At 42.6% G+C, this 14274-nt stretch overlaps 1 protein-coding gene across 4 annotated transcripts in view; it reads right to left on the bottom strand.

Annotated features, from left to right (window-relative positions):
- Positions 1 to 5645: 5645 nt before the first annotated feature.
- Positions 5646 to 14274, bottom strand: part of TRPC5 (transient receptor potential cation channel subfamily C member 5) — a 103114-nt gene continuing 94485 nt past the window's right edge. For 2 of the 4 annotated variants that reach the window (XM_042807419.1, XM_032983434.2), the window contains exon 11: positions 5646 to 13587. In XM_042807419.1, coding sequence (XP_042663353.1) covers positions 12853 to 13587 — 735 coding nt within the window. In that variant the 3' untranslated portion in view covers positions 5646 to 12852. The remainder of the gene's footprint in view (positions 13588 to 14274) is intronic. The other 2 variants (XR_006166981.1, XR_006166982.1) reach the window with 2 other exon arrangements.

Here is a 14274-nt window from a genome sequence, read left to right as displayed (position 1 = left end):
GTCCTTGATAGCAACTTGCACTGTACGTGCAAAATCATCAAGAAGTGGGTGCGAGTAGGGCCCTGCCCACAGCCCTCTGTGGTCCTGGTGACACAGCCCTGTCCTGGGGCCACAAACGAGGGCACAGGTGCAGGTTATGCCAGCTCAGTGCAGGAGGCCCTGAATTCCGGCAAAGATGGTTAGTTAACAAATCTTGATTTTCATGACTTCAGCTTTTGGGTCCCTGAGCTGGATTGTGAAAGCCTTGGCTGCCAAATCTTGTGGGGAATTTGAGTCCTCCATATTCAAACTTGGCTGCTTTAGATAGGGAGATGAAGTCAGTAGCTTCACACAGTGGCAAAATTCTGATTTGCCAAAGTTGATTTCAACTCTGTGGGCCCATGCTACTGTTTAGTGGTTTTCTTACATGTTTTTTTCCATGTGATGCTAAGTTTTAGTGTGGTGAAAAGGAGATTGACTGCAGGATTTGGGAGCAGAAAAAAGTATTCTTCCTTCATTATCCCTTTTAAGTAACCATGGATGCATAAATAATAGGACGAAGTGACTCCTTACAATTTTATCTTAAATTCATGCAGCACTTTTGGTGTTGATGCTGTTTCCTTAATTCTCTTGAGACTTTCCCTTCTCTCCCCTGCTTCCTAAAGAGAAGATGGTAATATAATCGTCTGTCATGAGGGTTGCAAGCCTGGCTTCTGGTTTGTCTTCTCAAATCTCTTAATTGCTGTACATTTAACTCAGCAATTTAATAATGGCTTTTCAAGATGGAAGAGCCAGGTAAAAAGCCAAAGAATGATGGAAATGATCCCTGAGTAGCTGATTTGATTAGGAGCTGATGTGCTGTTTTTAAAACAAAACAAAACATGCACACGAAATGATTTTACAAAGTAATTGGTTGCAGTTAAGACCTTGGCCTTTGTACTTCTGCCTCTGGAGGAGGCTTGCACAGACATTTCTCAGTAAAGGGAGAAGATACCGCAGGACTTTTTCCTCCTTTCTCTGAAAAAGCATTCACTAGACTTAAACTGACCTCTTAAACGAACCAGCAAAGCATGTGACTTATTTTATGAACTTCAGGATGAAACACGCTTAAGAAGTACAGTCTCCATGATGGAGTTATCAAGTGTGTTTCCACCTCATTCACGAGTGCCATCTGTCATACACCAAACAGTTGCTGTCAGGCACTGAAGTGAGGATCTTCCACTTTCAGGCTTTAGCTATGAATAATGCCTCCTTTCTTCTACTGAGACAGCCTTGCTTTTTGCTACACAAATGTTTATTGTAGCTGAGTTCGTGTTTTATCTTCTGGCATTAGTTTGTCTCCTGAACTCAACTTTTTTTTTAATTAGAAACACTGATGTACAATTTTGATACGGAGTCATGTTTTTCCATGCTTTTGCTTACCCTTCTAGTAGCTGGATTATTCAGCATTAACCATGACTATTGTGGCCTTGTTGGCCACTTTGATATGCATGAAAACTACATTACTTCATATAATAATATATGTAAAATGTAGCCAGTTAGCTTATTTATGGATTTGAAATACAGATGTATCCCTGTGACTTGATACATGTATTCTTGCCAGAGATGTTTAGGCTCAAAATTAACTTTTTGAACTAGCAAGCAGGGGCTGTGGAGAACAGTTAGCGTGTCGTGGAGCTAATTGATGAATGTTCTCTGTAGGTCAGGAAATGCTGCCTTTTTATTCTAAGCAAAAGAACTTAGAATGGTACAGAAATCTAAGTGAATACTGGAGTCTTATTTTCAATTCTACTTTCCAGAGCTGTGGTGCTCTACAATAGCTCTACATCACTTACTAAAACAGCTGCCTAAAAAGCCACAGCTCTATCTAAAACACAGCTAACCTGCTTCATGCTTCAGCCATTTCCTCATCGAGTGGTGACTAGGTCTGCCTGCAGCATTCCTGTACTAATAATAATCCTAGTTTTGTGGTCAAGTGTTCCAGTGACTAATCGCTACAGAACAGTTGCATTTTCAGATAATTCACTTTAAAATGATATAGAATTATGGGGGTTTGAGAGGGATTTTTTTGTTGGGGGGAGTATGTATGTGTGGCTTGTAGGTACCAAGGTATGGGCTCAGGGTCTATTTTTGTGGGGATCCTGTGTCATGCAGACTTGTTTACTTTGGCACACCATTTGATTTTTGCTCTGTTATAATTTGATACCAGACCGCTGCTCTGGGTTTTTATGCACAGCAGAATCACAGAATTGCTATGATGGGGGGTAGTGGGATGTGGCTTGCAGCCATAAGCATATTTTACCTTCAAGTAGAAGCACAGAAAAATCTGTATTGATTTCTATTGGTAACAATTACTTTCCTTCAGATTGATATGTTTTTATTATTTTTTTTTTCCTCCTTTCTTTCGATATTGGGCTTCTTGAAATATGTTTCATAATAATGAATTTTTAAAGCAAGGTTTCAATCCTGAAATTTTTTTTTTTCATTTTTCTTTATTTTCTGTGGATGGATTTTCAACCTTTTAAAAGGGAGAACAGAAGAGTTGTGCAGCCAAGTCTGCACTAGTCATGCTTGCCGCCTCCTTTTCCACAGTGTGTTTTTATATATGAAAGGCAGGGGCTCAAATTAAATTAACACCTGAAGGCTGTGCAGGAAGGATCCATGAGCTGGCAGCGCCACAGAGTGCTCTCTTCAGATGTGAGCACTTCTGATTTCATAGCCCTAATAAACAGCTTCAGAGCCAAGCCTCATCTCTTCTGAAACCGTAGGTTGAAAGAAGCGGTGATCAACCATAGTTCTTGTGCTCTGGGGTGTGAGCTGCTCCTGTTTTTAAATACGTCAGTCTCTTCTAAACTGCTACAAATCTTTCTGCACTTAGGAGGAGCAGGCTTCAGCCTGACTGCCTTTGCCTGCAGGTCGCCAGACTCGGCTGCGCTTCTGTTCTCTGAGCACCACTCACTGCCCGGTGAAGTAGAAGCGTGCTGTTTGGGCAGAGGTGCTTCTCAAGTCTTTTAGATTGTAAAATCCATCTGTTACTGAAGATAATTATTATAAGTACTGTAGAGAAAACCCACCCTGATCTGCCTGCCAGCATCATTGGCCTGCTGGGCTATCACTCCTGTGCTGTTTTCCTCTTGGCCACGTAACACCACCAAACCCATTCCTACAGCAAGTTGGTTTTCTAGCTGTCCTGGTTTGGGCTGGAATAGAGTTAATGTTCCTTTTTGGTAACTAGAATAGTGCTGTTGTTTTAGATTCAGCATTGGGTTTGGTATGAGAAGAATGCTGATAGCACACTGATGTTTTCAGCTGCTACTGAGATTTCAAGGACTCTCCCAAGTCCCCCTGTCCTGCCCGTGCACAAGAAGCAGGGAAGGGGCACAGCCAGAGCACCAGACCCAAATTGGCCAATGAAATATTCCATATCATGGAACATCATGCTCACTATATAGAAGAGGGGTGGTTGGAAAGGGCCTCTCTCGCTTCCGGGATTGTGACTGCGGGATCTTGGTGTTTCGGGATCGCTAGCTGGGAACAGGCTGGGTATTTGTCAGCGGGTGGTGAGCAATTGCATTGTGCATTGCCCATTTATATTTTTCTATTGCTGTCACTGTTTTCATTTGTTACCATTATTAAACTGTTTCTATCTCAACCTGCGAGTTTCCCTTTACCTCTCCAATTCCCTCCCCCATTCCCAGGTAGGGGGGGAGGGTGTGTGAGCGGCTGCGAGGTGGTTGGCTGCTGACCAGGCTCAAACCATGACACTAGCTCACTTGTTTTGTTTTACTCTTAGCTTTCAGGTCTCTCTGCAGTGCTGCTGGATACCCTTCTCTTTTATAAAATTACACCATTGAAGATTGTGTTATATATGGAGGATATTCAACACATAAATCCAGACCCAGCCTTCCAAGTAACTGCTTTTTTCATAAGGGAGGAAGATAAAATACTTGGACCAGGACTTTATAGCTTTGAAATAAGATCAGAGTTTAAATTTTGCCTGTATCTAGGAACTCCTACACGTGATCAAGTCACTGCTGCTAACCAGATTTCAGAGTCAGCCGAGCTGCGGCAAGTATGAAATAGTTCAGCCCGGGTGAGCCGTGGGCTAAGAGCATGTATGATGGCGTCAGTCATCTCTGCAAGCGTGGCGATCTGCGCTGACGGGAACACGTGCCTGAGCCCCGACAGGGTGGGTCACCCAACACCAACAGGGTGTTGGGCTCAGTTTGTGGCAACACTTATTCCAGATGCGAAATCTCACCTTCCCTGGTGCAGGTGGACATTTTGCCAAGAGCTTCGAGGTGCTGGGGTTTACCCCAAGGTAAGTGTTGTTCTGTTGTTGTAACTGTGATGACTGCTTGACTTTGTGTTAGAGAAAATGGTCTTTTTTAAAAGGAATATCCTCTAATGATGAAATTAATGGACCGTCTAACTCCCTCTACCCTCTCCTTTATATGTTTTTTCCTGTTCCCTACCCTGCCTATTTGCATTTTCCAATCAAATCTAAAACTGTGGTTTCTGATTCTCTTTTTAATCCAGTACTCTTTAAATATTTGTCATAGTTGAAAACCAAATATGTTTGTTTTGATGTTTATGGTGATTATGTGAATGTGTGACTTGTATTACTTTTCAGGAAGTGGAAGAGGAGATAAAATACACTGTAAAATTTCTTCTCTTGCCTCTCACCTCCCTCGCTGGTCAAATCTGGTATTTTCTGCTGAAACACATACTTCTGCAGGGGAGGGAAGTCATTTTCAGGTGCAGTTCAGTTCCCGTTTCTGGAATAGAAGGTACAGCTGGGGATTTAAAGTGCCTTAACTTTGAACTTCCAGGCTTTCTGATGCAAGTGGGAAGGTGCACATCCAACTTGGCAATGTCCTTTTCTATTAAAAAAAAAAAAAAAATAAAAGTAACCTTCTGTCTTTATGTGGGTTTTTAAAATTCTGTAGCTATGGATCACTGTAGTCCTGGGCTTTGCTACAGCTTTTGGCATGGACTGTGTGTGTTTCTGTGTGTCTCCCTCATGCAGGAATCTTCTGCGTTTCAAGGAAAGGGGTATTGCCTTGTTTAACCTGAGGAAGCTTGTTTTACTGGAGGCTTGACCAAGAGCCTTTGGTGGTTGATGGAAATCTTTTGGAATGATTCTGCATGCCTCCAGGACTTTAATGAGATTTGTTTGGAGGACAGCTTTACATGAGCAAATTAGTTAATATAGTTGTATGTTGTTGCTTAATGACTCTTTTACACGATTAGCTATACTGCTGTATATTCTAATGTGGCTGATGTAGTCGTGCTGATTGAAGGTTATCTTTGGGGAGCAAATTAAACTGGAGTTATGCTTCCTTAGACTTCTTTGCATTCATGCGGTGCATTTTACCAACACTTTGAGTGGTTTGCTGTTTTCTGTGGTAGACAGGATATAATTAATGGGTTTGGGTTGTTTTTTTTTCACAGCCAGGTGTTGTTCAGCTCTTGCCCATGAAAACTTGCTCAAATCTGGGTGGCTAACTTTGTCGTAGGTAAGTAGGACTGTGCCATGTCTTTTTTACATAAATACCAATATAAATCTGTATAGAATTGGAGCCATTCAGTGCTCCTCTGACCACTGACAGCTCTTGAGAATTCTGTGCTGAACATGATTTAAAAAAACTACAAAATGCCAGATCTGTTGCTGTTCATAAATGTTTATTATCAATAGGCAGCTGGAAATGTTACATCTGAAAAGGTAGAAACACCTTGAATTTCAATAGGCTTACATTTTTGGGAAAAAAATTAAATTTTTTCAGTTTACAGTTAAGCTAAAAATACACATAAAATAAATAATTTTATTTATTATGTACATCATTTCATTTTTACATGTTGTTATACGAGGGTATGACATGGAGTCTGCACTATGGATTGAAGAGATGCAAGTAGAAAAGTACATAAAACTAAGCATTTGTTTTTGCTCTTTGCTCTTCCCTTTCCTCCCCCCTTTCTCAAGGGGTGGCTGTTACTACTCAACTGGCAAATGCTGAGGTCCCCACTCTGTCTTTACATACGCAAAATTCTTACACATCTAAAAGCTCACTTGCCTGGAAAAGGCCATCAAGAAGTTTTTGACCAAAACTAAAATAACGGAGGAAAAAAAAGCCTCACCTTTTTTATCCCATGAAGTAAAATGGCATTTTAAAATATGCTCAGGTGTGAAGCTGTTTCTGTGATAGCTTTTTTTTAATGAAGATTTAATTTGATATTAAAACTCGATTGCTAAAAAAACTGTTTGCAGAGTAAGCCCGGGTCTCTAGGGCTTGCCATATAGAAAATAGAGTATTCTAAGTATCTGCTACTGTCCTTTGCTTCTCAAAGATCCCTAGTCCTCGAGTTCCCAGACGTGCCTTATAAACACATTCAGTAGTTTTTAAATAAGACTGTACAATACCCAAAAAATAGCTAGACCAAAAAGTGCCCCCTTGCTCAAAAACAACTATTTATAATCAAAAGGCATTTCACTCTGTTGGCTAAAGGTATCACAGTGTTCTGTTAGCTAATGTGCTAAAAGGCCAGCTCCTTGATTGATCGCGTTTTGTCCTAAGCACATCCTTTCTTCTGGCTCAGGAGTTACTGCTGATATGGAATTGCTTTAAATAGGAGAGGAAAAAAAAAATCATCCCCCAAATAAACAAAATAAGGCATGCTGAAGGAGGAGGTGCTGGCCAGGCGGGATGGGCTGCATGAGTTTCCGTAGTTGGTGAGCCATTGATTGAGCAGGGTCTGCATGTAAAGAAAGAATTGCAAGATCAATTTGGATTTTAAAATTGTGAGTGGTTTAAGCTACGTCAGGGAGCTTCTATACTTGTTATAGTTGGGGTTTTTATTTGGTTTTGCACACCTTAAAAAACCAGAGCAGGTGAAAGTGTTTCCCTGAAGCATAAAATACTATCAGAGGTTCAGAAGATAAGGATCAAACACTTCTGTGTTCTCTTTTTAAAACAATCATTCTTGGTTGTGAATTTACTCCAGAGCAGTAGTTGTTCTGGGTGGAAGCAATTATGTAAATTAATAATAATAATAAACAGCGCCTTGTTTGTAAAAATGTAATGGCCTGAAATGGGGAAGGTAGGAGTGTGAAAATTAAATAAAATCAAATAACAGATGTTGAGAAAATACACTGATGTAGCTACCCCAGAGTGTTCCCTGTCTCCTCCAAACCCAAAATCCAGTCAGGGACTGACTTCGGAGTTGTTCAGTTTCAAGTTACACATCTCTGAAAACTCCAGCTTGTTTTGGCGATGGTATATTTTAGATGCTCCTCCAGTGAGCTGATTTTTTTACTCACTGTAGTGAATCAAAATTCACCAGTGTACCATGCTGGTGCTCCCAGCAGAGCCAGGGGCTGCAGCCAGCCCTGCCTTGGCCGGTGCCGCGGTGCTGGTGGCCCGGGAGGTTCCTCAGGGGGGGAAGAGGTCCCTGCAGCACATCTACCCCCAAAACAGCTCCAGAGAGTTCTTCATTAAGTACCAACTTCATTTAATTCTAGGCAGCCCTAGTGGTTTGATTGATTTTGCTTCCTTTTTGCCATTCTGTTTGACTGGGGAATTGCAAGGGAGGTGGGAGGGTGATCCTGTTGCTTTGAGGCTGTGCGGAGCTTTCTCACAGGCCTGGCCATGGAAAAGGACGAGTTAACTCAGCCAGAAATTAAACCAAAATCGTACCTCTTAATGGTTAGTTGAAATACGCTTTTCTTTGGGCTTTTGGCCTTTCAAAAAGGGAAGTAGAAATATCAAAGCAAATCTGAGAAGTCTCAAGGGAAGTGGGACATACACTTAATGGTGTGAGAGCAGCAGGTGCTCATGTAGTTTTCCAACTGCTAGAAAGCCCAGAAGTAAATCAGATCCTTGCTTACACTGTCAAAATGCTCGGTGCAGATAGCCTGCAACTGCTCGTGGTCCCGGAGGGGAGCTCCGAATGCTCGTAGAGCCCTGACCGTGCAAGTCAAAACTTGGAGCTCCCGTCACTCAACCCGAAGACTTTTATCCTGAGTCGGCAGTAAAGCAAACCCAATTGTACCTCCAGCAAAATCGGGGCGAAGAGCCCCCTTGTTAGGGACACAGAAGTGTCCCGCTCTCCGGGAGAGGTTCCTCCAGCCACGGCCTCCCCCTGTCACCTGCGTGACTTTGCCCTTGCCAGCGATGGGGTGAGAAGGGAACACGAAGGAGGCGATGACATCTGGTGACGTTTTCTTATAGCCCCACTCCAGTGTCCTGCCGCGCGCACGCATCCGTGCTGGGCTGCCTGTGAAACCTCCCCGTGCTTACAAGTCTCTTGCATCAACCAATTTTAACCTCTTTAAAAGATAAGGTGTTATATATATATATATATATATATATATATATATATATACACATGAATGTATTTATTTAAATACTCTTTAATATTTACAGTGTCTGTTTCTGCTAAAAATTATGTTACATGTACCATCAGAAAAAGGATGAAACACAAATACAGTGAGGTGACATTAAGGGTGAAACATAAATCACAAAAGCAAGGGTGTTGTAGTTTAGGCTTCCAGGGTGTGCTGCTCCTGCTCCGTGTACTGCAGAAGTGCCCTAAATTCCCTTTGTGGGAAACCATGCCAGTTTTCTACCTGGAAAACTATCATAACGGACATACGGTTAAATCCTAACCTGAATTAGTTGTAAGAAAATAAAAGTACATACTACTGCTACGAATATTAACTACTTACTGTATATAGCGCCTTTAACTTGAAGATTTGAAAGTGCTTATAAATAATGAACTAACCCCCCCTGCGAGGTAGGTAAGTATTATTATCCCTATTTTACAGATGGGGAAACTGAGGCATTAGAGAGGCTGAGTGACTTGCCCAAGGTCACGGGTGAGTCAGTGGCAGAGCTGGGACCAGACCTGCGCAGTCCTGTTCCCGAAGCCTGTGCTCTGCCCGCTGTGCATGCTTCCTCTGTAGGGACCACCTATACAAATACTTGAGTATTTACATATATACTGGTAAGTGAATAATATACAATTGAAATTATCCAAATAATCTGCAGAGATATGTCAGTTAATTTCTTGTTTCTGAAACAACTTCTTTAATCTCTGACCTGAGTACAAACACTGCCTAGCTCTGTGTGATATTCTTAACCCTGGATGTTATTTGTTCACTTTTTAACTGGTAATCATCTGTAGGTGTGCTGCCTTAAAAAGCCAGATGAAAATGACACGGGCGGGTGGGAGGTGACAAAGCCACTTCAAGAGCATGAAGCCTAAAGCAAGCGGTCAAGGTCTCTGTTATTCCTAATTCCAAATTCCTTGCATGTGTGTAAGGATTATTGAAGCCCGTGGGCTAAAAGCCAAGCATGTACCAGTTGGGGCACAGCTGTGCATCTTGAACCCAAGCTGAGGAAAAGTTTAACTCCTCACAGGAGGAGCTCCAGGTGTCCCATCAGCTCCTACCCTGGGCGCGTGCAGACAGCACGGGGTACTTCACTGATTTCCCTGAAGGAAAGAATAACTTTCACGAAGACGTGTTTTCTTTTTGAGCAACTGAAAATGGAAAAATGCTAGTGAAATCCCAAATAGTGAGTGCAAGAGATTTTTTTAAAAAGCAGGTTTTGCTTATCAAATGTATTGTTCACAAGATACTTTAATTTCCCTCCCCTGAAGCTCCTGTTTTAGAATAATAATGATAATTCACCAGCTGCTATAAAGACTATTGCTACCAAAGGGGATGCATAGATGGAATCAAACAGAATTTTGCCTTTTGGGGGACCAATCTGACAGTCAGTTTTGCAAACTCCTGAACGCATATATTAATCACATCCAAATCAAATATTTGCGTTTAACTCTGAAGTCAGCTCAGCCTAGCTCATAGCTGGGAGCTAGGAAGTATCTGAGTTGTGAAACAAATCCCAGGGGAGCCCCAGCCAAGCCGCCATGTGACGTTCCTCTCGCCTTTAACATAACGTTGGCGAGAGCTTTTTGCAGACTGTGTTATTCCCCGTGGCAGTTCCTACCCCGGCCCTTCCAGGACGCAGCAGGGGATCATGATTCACGCACTTTGCACAGAAGGATTTGCACTGCCTGGTGTCATTTTTACATTTTGAGGGGGGCACCACTGCAGAGTTAATTGCGTTTCATCGTGTTATTTGTACCTGTCAATGCAGTGCTGCCTTTGAATGACACAAGATAATCATCACCAGTAGCAGTGTGCTTGCTCCCATGGAAATCTTAAAAGCCTTTCTACTGTCTGAGCATAAGAATCCTGCTTTTGTCCCAGCTTCAGACTCAGTTGATGTAATCTGCGTAACCCTACTTGAATTGTTTTCATTCTTACTTGTTACACAGGAAATACCGTAAAGATTTGCTGGCCCCATGTCAAGTGGAATTCATAAACTGCAGTGCAGTGAGGTGAGGCACAAAATGATTCAAACCCTTTTTTTCTCCCCCCTGTAGCAACTCTTGCTCATGTTCATCTTTCCAGAAACGCGCTCGGTCTGGTTTACTGAACTGCAGGGCTTTTACTGTGAGCTGCTTTGAGAATTGCTTTCGGTTGGTTCTGATTGCAGCTCTCGCGTGTCACTGGGTTTGCCTTTGCAAGGCAGGGGTGCTGGAGTTCCTCAGGAATGATCAGCAAGCTGCTTCTGGCCCTCAGAATTTGCAAGTCTCCTTGTGTAGCGCCAATGTCAGTTTGCTCAGCCTTTCATAAAGGAAGAGGAGATGCAGTTTTCAAAGACAACTCTGCAATTAGTATGAAAGCCTGAAATCTGTTGATACAAAAATGCTTTTCACTCTGCCTTAACTAACGCATCTAGAGGCTTAAATATTTTGGGCTTTACACTGCATGCTGGTGACAAGACTGGTGTCGTTTATAAGCAAGGAGTACAGAAACATTTTTAAGTCTCTGTTCCTTGTTGCTGATTTTTCTTGACACCAGAGCTGGCCTAGAGCCATGGCCTCCACCTTGAGGTCTGTACTGAAAACTTACCGAGTCTGGTTGGTGTGTTGGCATCTGCAGCTCCGCTCCAGGAGCTGCTGCATCGTTCACATTTACCTCTCTGATAACGTGTGCTCCATCATGACCTTTAAGTAAGGCTGTATAGGTGCCTAAAGGGAAAACCCAACAAGGTGGTTTTCTTTAACCAAGAGGAGGGAGCCAGATTTAAAACTCAGACAGATCGTCCAGCTGCATGCACCCCAGCATCGCTTTGGGGCGGGGGGGGGGGGGGGAACTGCTGTGCTGAGAAATCCCTCTCCTCCTTCCCCCACTGTGCTGGTAAAATCTGACCAGTGCCAAGGGTAGGCGTAGGTTTTCCAGCATTCTGCTTTTACAACTGCAATTCGCAACCCAGTTCACTGAAGAGGTGATTTTTGGCAACCGCCCTGGGGAAACGCTCCAGCTCGTGTAACCTCTCCGGAGAACGGAGCCTTACGCGTGACCGCGCGAGCGCAGTAACGAAGCTCTGTCAGCTGGGAAGGCTGGTCCTGAGCTCGCTGTCAGGACTTGCTTCCTCTAAGAAAGCAGCTGACTAATAACAGCTCTGAAGTGGTGGTAAGTGCGTGCCAATCATCTGTGTTTCTTAGCAACACTGCAGAAGAAAGTTCAAGTATCACATTGTTGGGGAAAAAAAAAAAAAAAAAAAAAAAAAAAGAAATCACTGTTAAAAATTCAGCTATTTTGCCCTTGATGGGGTTGTCTTCTCCCCTCTCTGATGCTCCTTAGGACAAAAGCAGTGACAGTGCTAGGTCCTGTCCAGACACTGCTGCAACTGGGCAAATATAACATCTACTGCTGCACTTCTTTTTGTTGCACCTTAGAAAAGAACTGCAGAGACTTCACAGGCTGCCAGCTCAGTGTGAGCTGCTTATTCCTTATGCTGCTTTTCAGAAATGCAGCTCACAGCCCCAGGACAACACTCTCTCTTGGCACTTGCCATATACCCGGAGGACGGTTTTCTTCCCAAAGCCTGACCTCCATCAGAGGCAGCAAAAAGCAAATGCAGCAGTGGAAGTAAGATTAGGAATTTCAAAAAGCAGCTAGAGTTTGAGGGGTAGGCTGTAAGGGCAAGGCTCAGGGCTGGGTTTTGGTTCAGCTCATTAGAAATATGAGAACCACCCTGAGGTTTGTGTTTCAAGCAGCCACAGCTGGGTTTGGGTCAGTTCATTTATGCAGAAGTTGATATCAAGGCCAGGCGCTGGCTTCCACTGTCAGCCTCACTGGAAGGTCATTCTTACCAGCAGAATTTCATACTGAAATTAGGTAAATAAGCAAATCATAACATGTTTTAGCTGGATAAGCGAAGGGGTTTCTTGTTCGATACCAATTTAAAACAGCAATATAATAACCAACCTGAAAAAACACACACAACCGAAAGGAGGTTGTATTGCTTAAAAGAAAACAAAACGCCACTTATAAGTTGAAACCCTTTCTAAAAAGATTTTTAAATATGATTCTCAGCCTCCTGCTAAGCCACTGCTCACCAGCTGGGTTGTGTTGATGAGGAAAATTGAGCAGGACGCAGAGCTGATCGTGTTGGATAGCAGCGGTGATAACCCAGCGGCAGCGGGATGACGATGCGAGCACTGGAGAAATCCTTTACTTGGCCACCAGCCTGTCTGAAGCCTGTGGGGTTTGAAGACTAAGACTGCATCCGAAGGGATTCCTGTGGTTTACAGTTGACCTTATAAATGGTGAAACCTTTTGTTTAGTATTTGTGAGTGTAAAGAAAGTAAATTTAAAAAGGTGCAGATGGCTATAAAATAGGCTAACATAAGTAGTTTTGCACTTTTTTTTTCACCTGTGCACAGAAAGGAAATAGTAATGCTGAATCAGATGAGAGCAAACAATTACAAATAATTGGCTAAGTTTTCCAGCTTTACTTAGAGCCGAGTTGTAACATGATCCTCCTGCCCGTCTTTCCACTGGTTTATAAACAAGTCACAAGCCTCTCCCCACGAATCAAACACATCCTCTGACGAGTCTATAAGTTTGGAATTAGAGGAACAAATACTGGAAGCACAGTGAAGGGAGCTGGTACAAACCACAGGGCACTCCTTGCTCTGTCCTGTAAGTCTTGTGTTCCCACTGTAGTCCACCTCATTGAGGTTAATTTCACTTTTGGAACAATTCTCTTCTTTCTCTTTATCAATCTGAGAATATTTAATGTCTTTCCACATATAGTGTGGCTGAATAATTCCGTCTGAAATAGTGTACATGGGTTCTGAATTTGGTTCAGGTACGTGTCCATTCATCTTGGAGAAGAGCAGGCCCAGTCTCTTAAAGGACTCCTTCTTGGAGCTTGAAAGTCTCTGAACTCTATTTCCATTTCGGACAAAGGAGCGCTTACTGATCCCATTGCTTTTTGGCTTCTCTTCCACCATATTGATTCCAGACATAGTTTTAATTAAAGCAGATACATTGAAGTCCTTTTTTTTGTTGGCTACATTGAAAGACACGCTCTTGGCTTTGGATTTTTCTCCAGCACCATCCTCATTTGTTTCATCCTTTTGGGACACCTCTGTGCTGCTGGTAGAATAACTTCTCCTCTGGGGCTTCCTGTTTCCTAAGAGGTCAAGAACTTCATAGCGAAAACTTGAGATGTCCTGTTTTAATTCCTAGAGCAAGAGGAGAAATAAGTTACACTCAGCAGCTTTCTCTGTGACATGAAAGAATACCCGCGTCCCCTTGGGAGAGCTGTTCAGTTATGCAGATGGCTGTTACCAAATCACGCTTGCAAGAATACCCCACCCATCCTCATTCAGTGACAAACAAAAAAATATGTATTGGTAATCCTCATAACTGGAGACCTTACAAGATCTTTGTCTCCAGAGGCTGTGGGACCAAACCCCTCTGCCTGGCCACAAGTCAAATAAGACAGTTATAAAGAGGGGAAATGCTGCTGAAGTGTAGAAATATGGCAGGAATCCTGTTTAGTTGATAAGCCCAACTTTAATGTTGTTGGTAAGTGTTCTTCAGAGCTATTAACCCAGACTCATTCTTTGCTTCTCCCTGCGTTAGGATTAGGGATGTGATGTTGACTCAAATCAGACACTTCATTCTCACCATTTTCCAATGCTTTTGTCTACATAACACATTGTATATTAAAATCTGGGAGGCGATCCTATGAGAAAACATGCAAATAATAATATTCTCTGCTCAAAAAACCCCCCATATGTACATCACTATATTGCCAGCTCCAGTAATAGTCCTATTTCCACAGCAGGTTACAAATCATCTTAACAAGTTAGTGCAAATTCTGCGAGTGGCTACTTGAATTAATAAAATAAATTACTATTAAGGAA

This window comes from Tyto alba, unplaced genomic scaffold (assembly GCF_018691265.1).
Source record: "Tyto alba isolate M040663 unplaced genomic scaffold, T.alba_DEE_v4.0 Super-Scaffold_5, whole genome shotgun sequence".
Lineage (NCBI taxonomy): Eukaryota > Metazoa > Chordata > Aves > Strigiformes > Tytonidae > Tyto > Tyto alba.
Note: the sequence above shows the minus strand (reverse complement) of the source record. Positions and strands in the feature narration are given on the sequence as shown.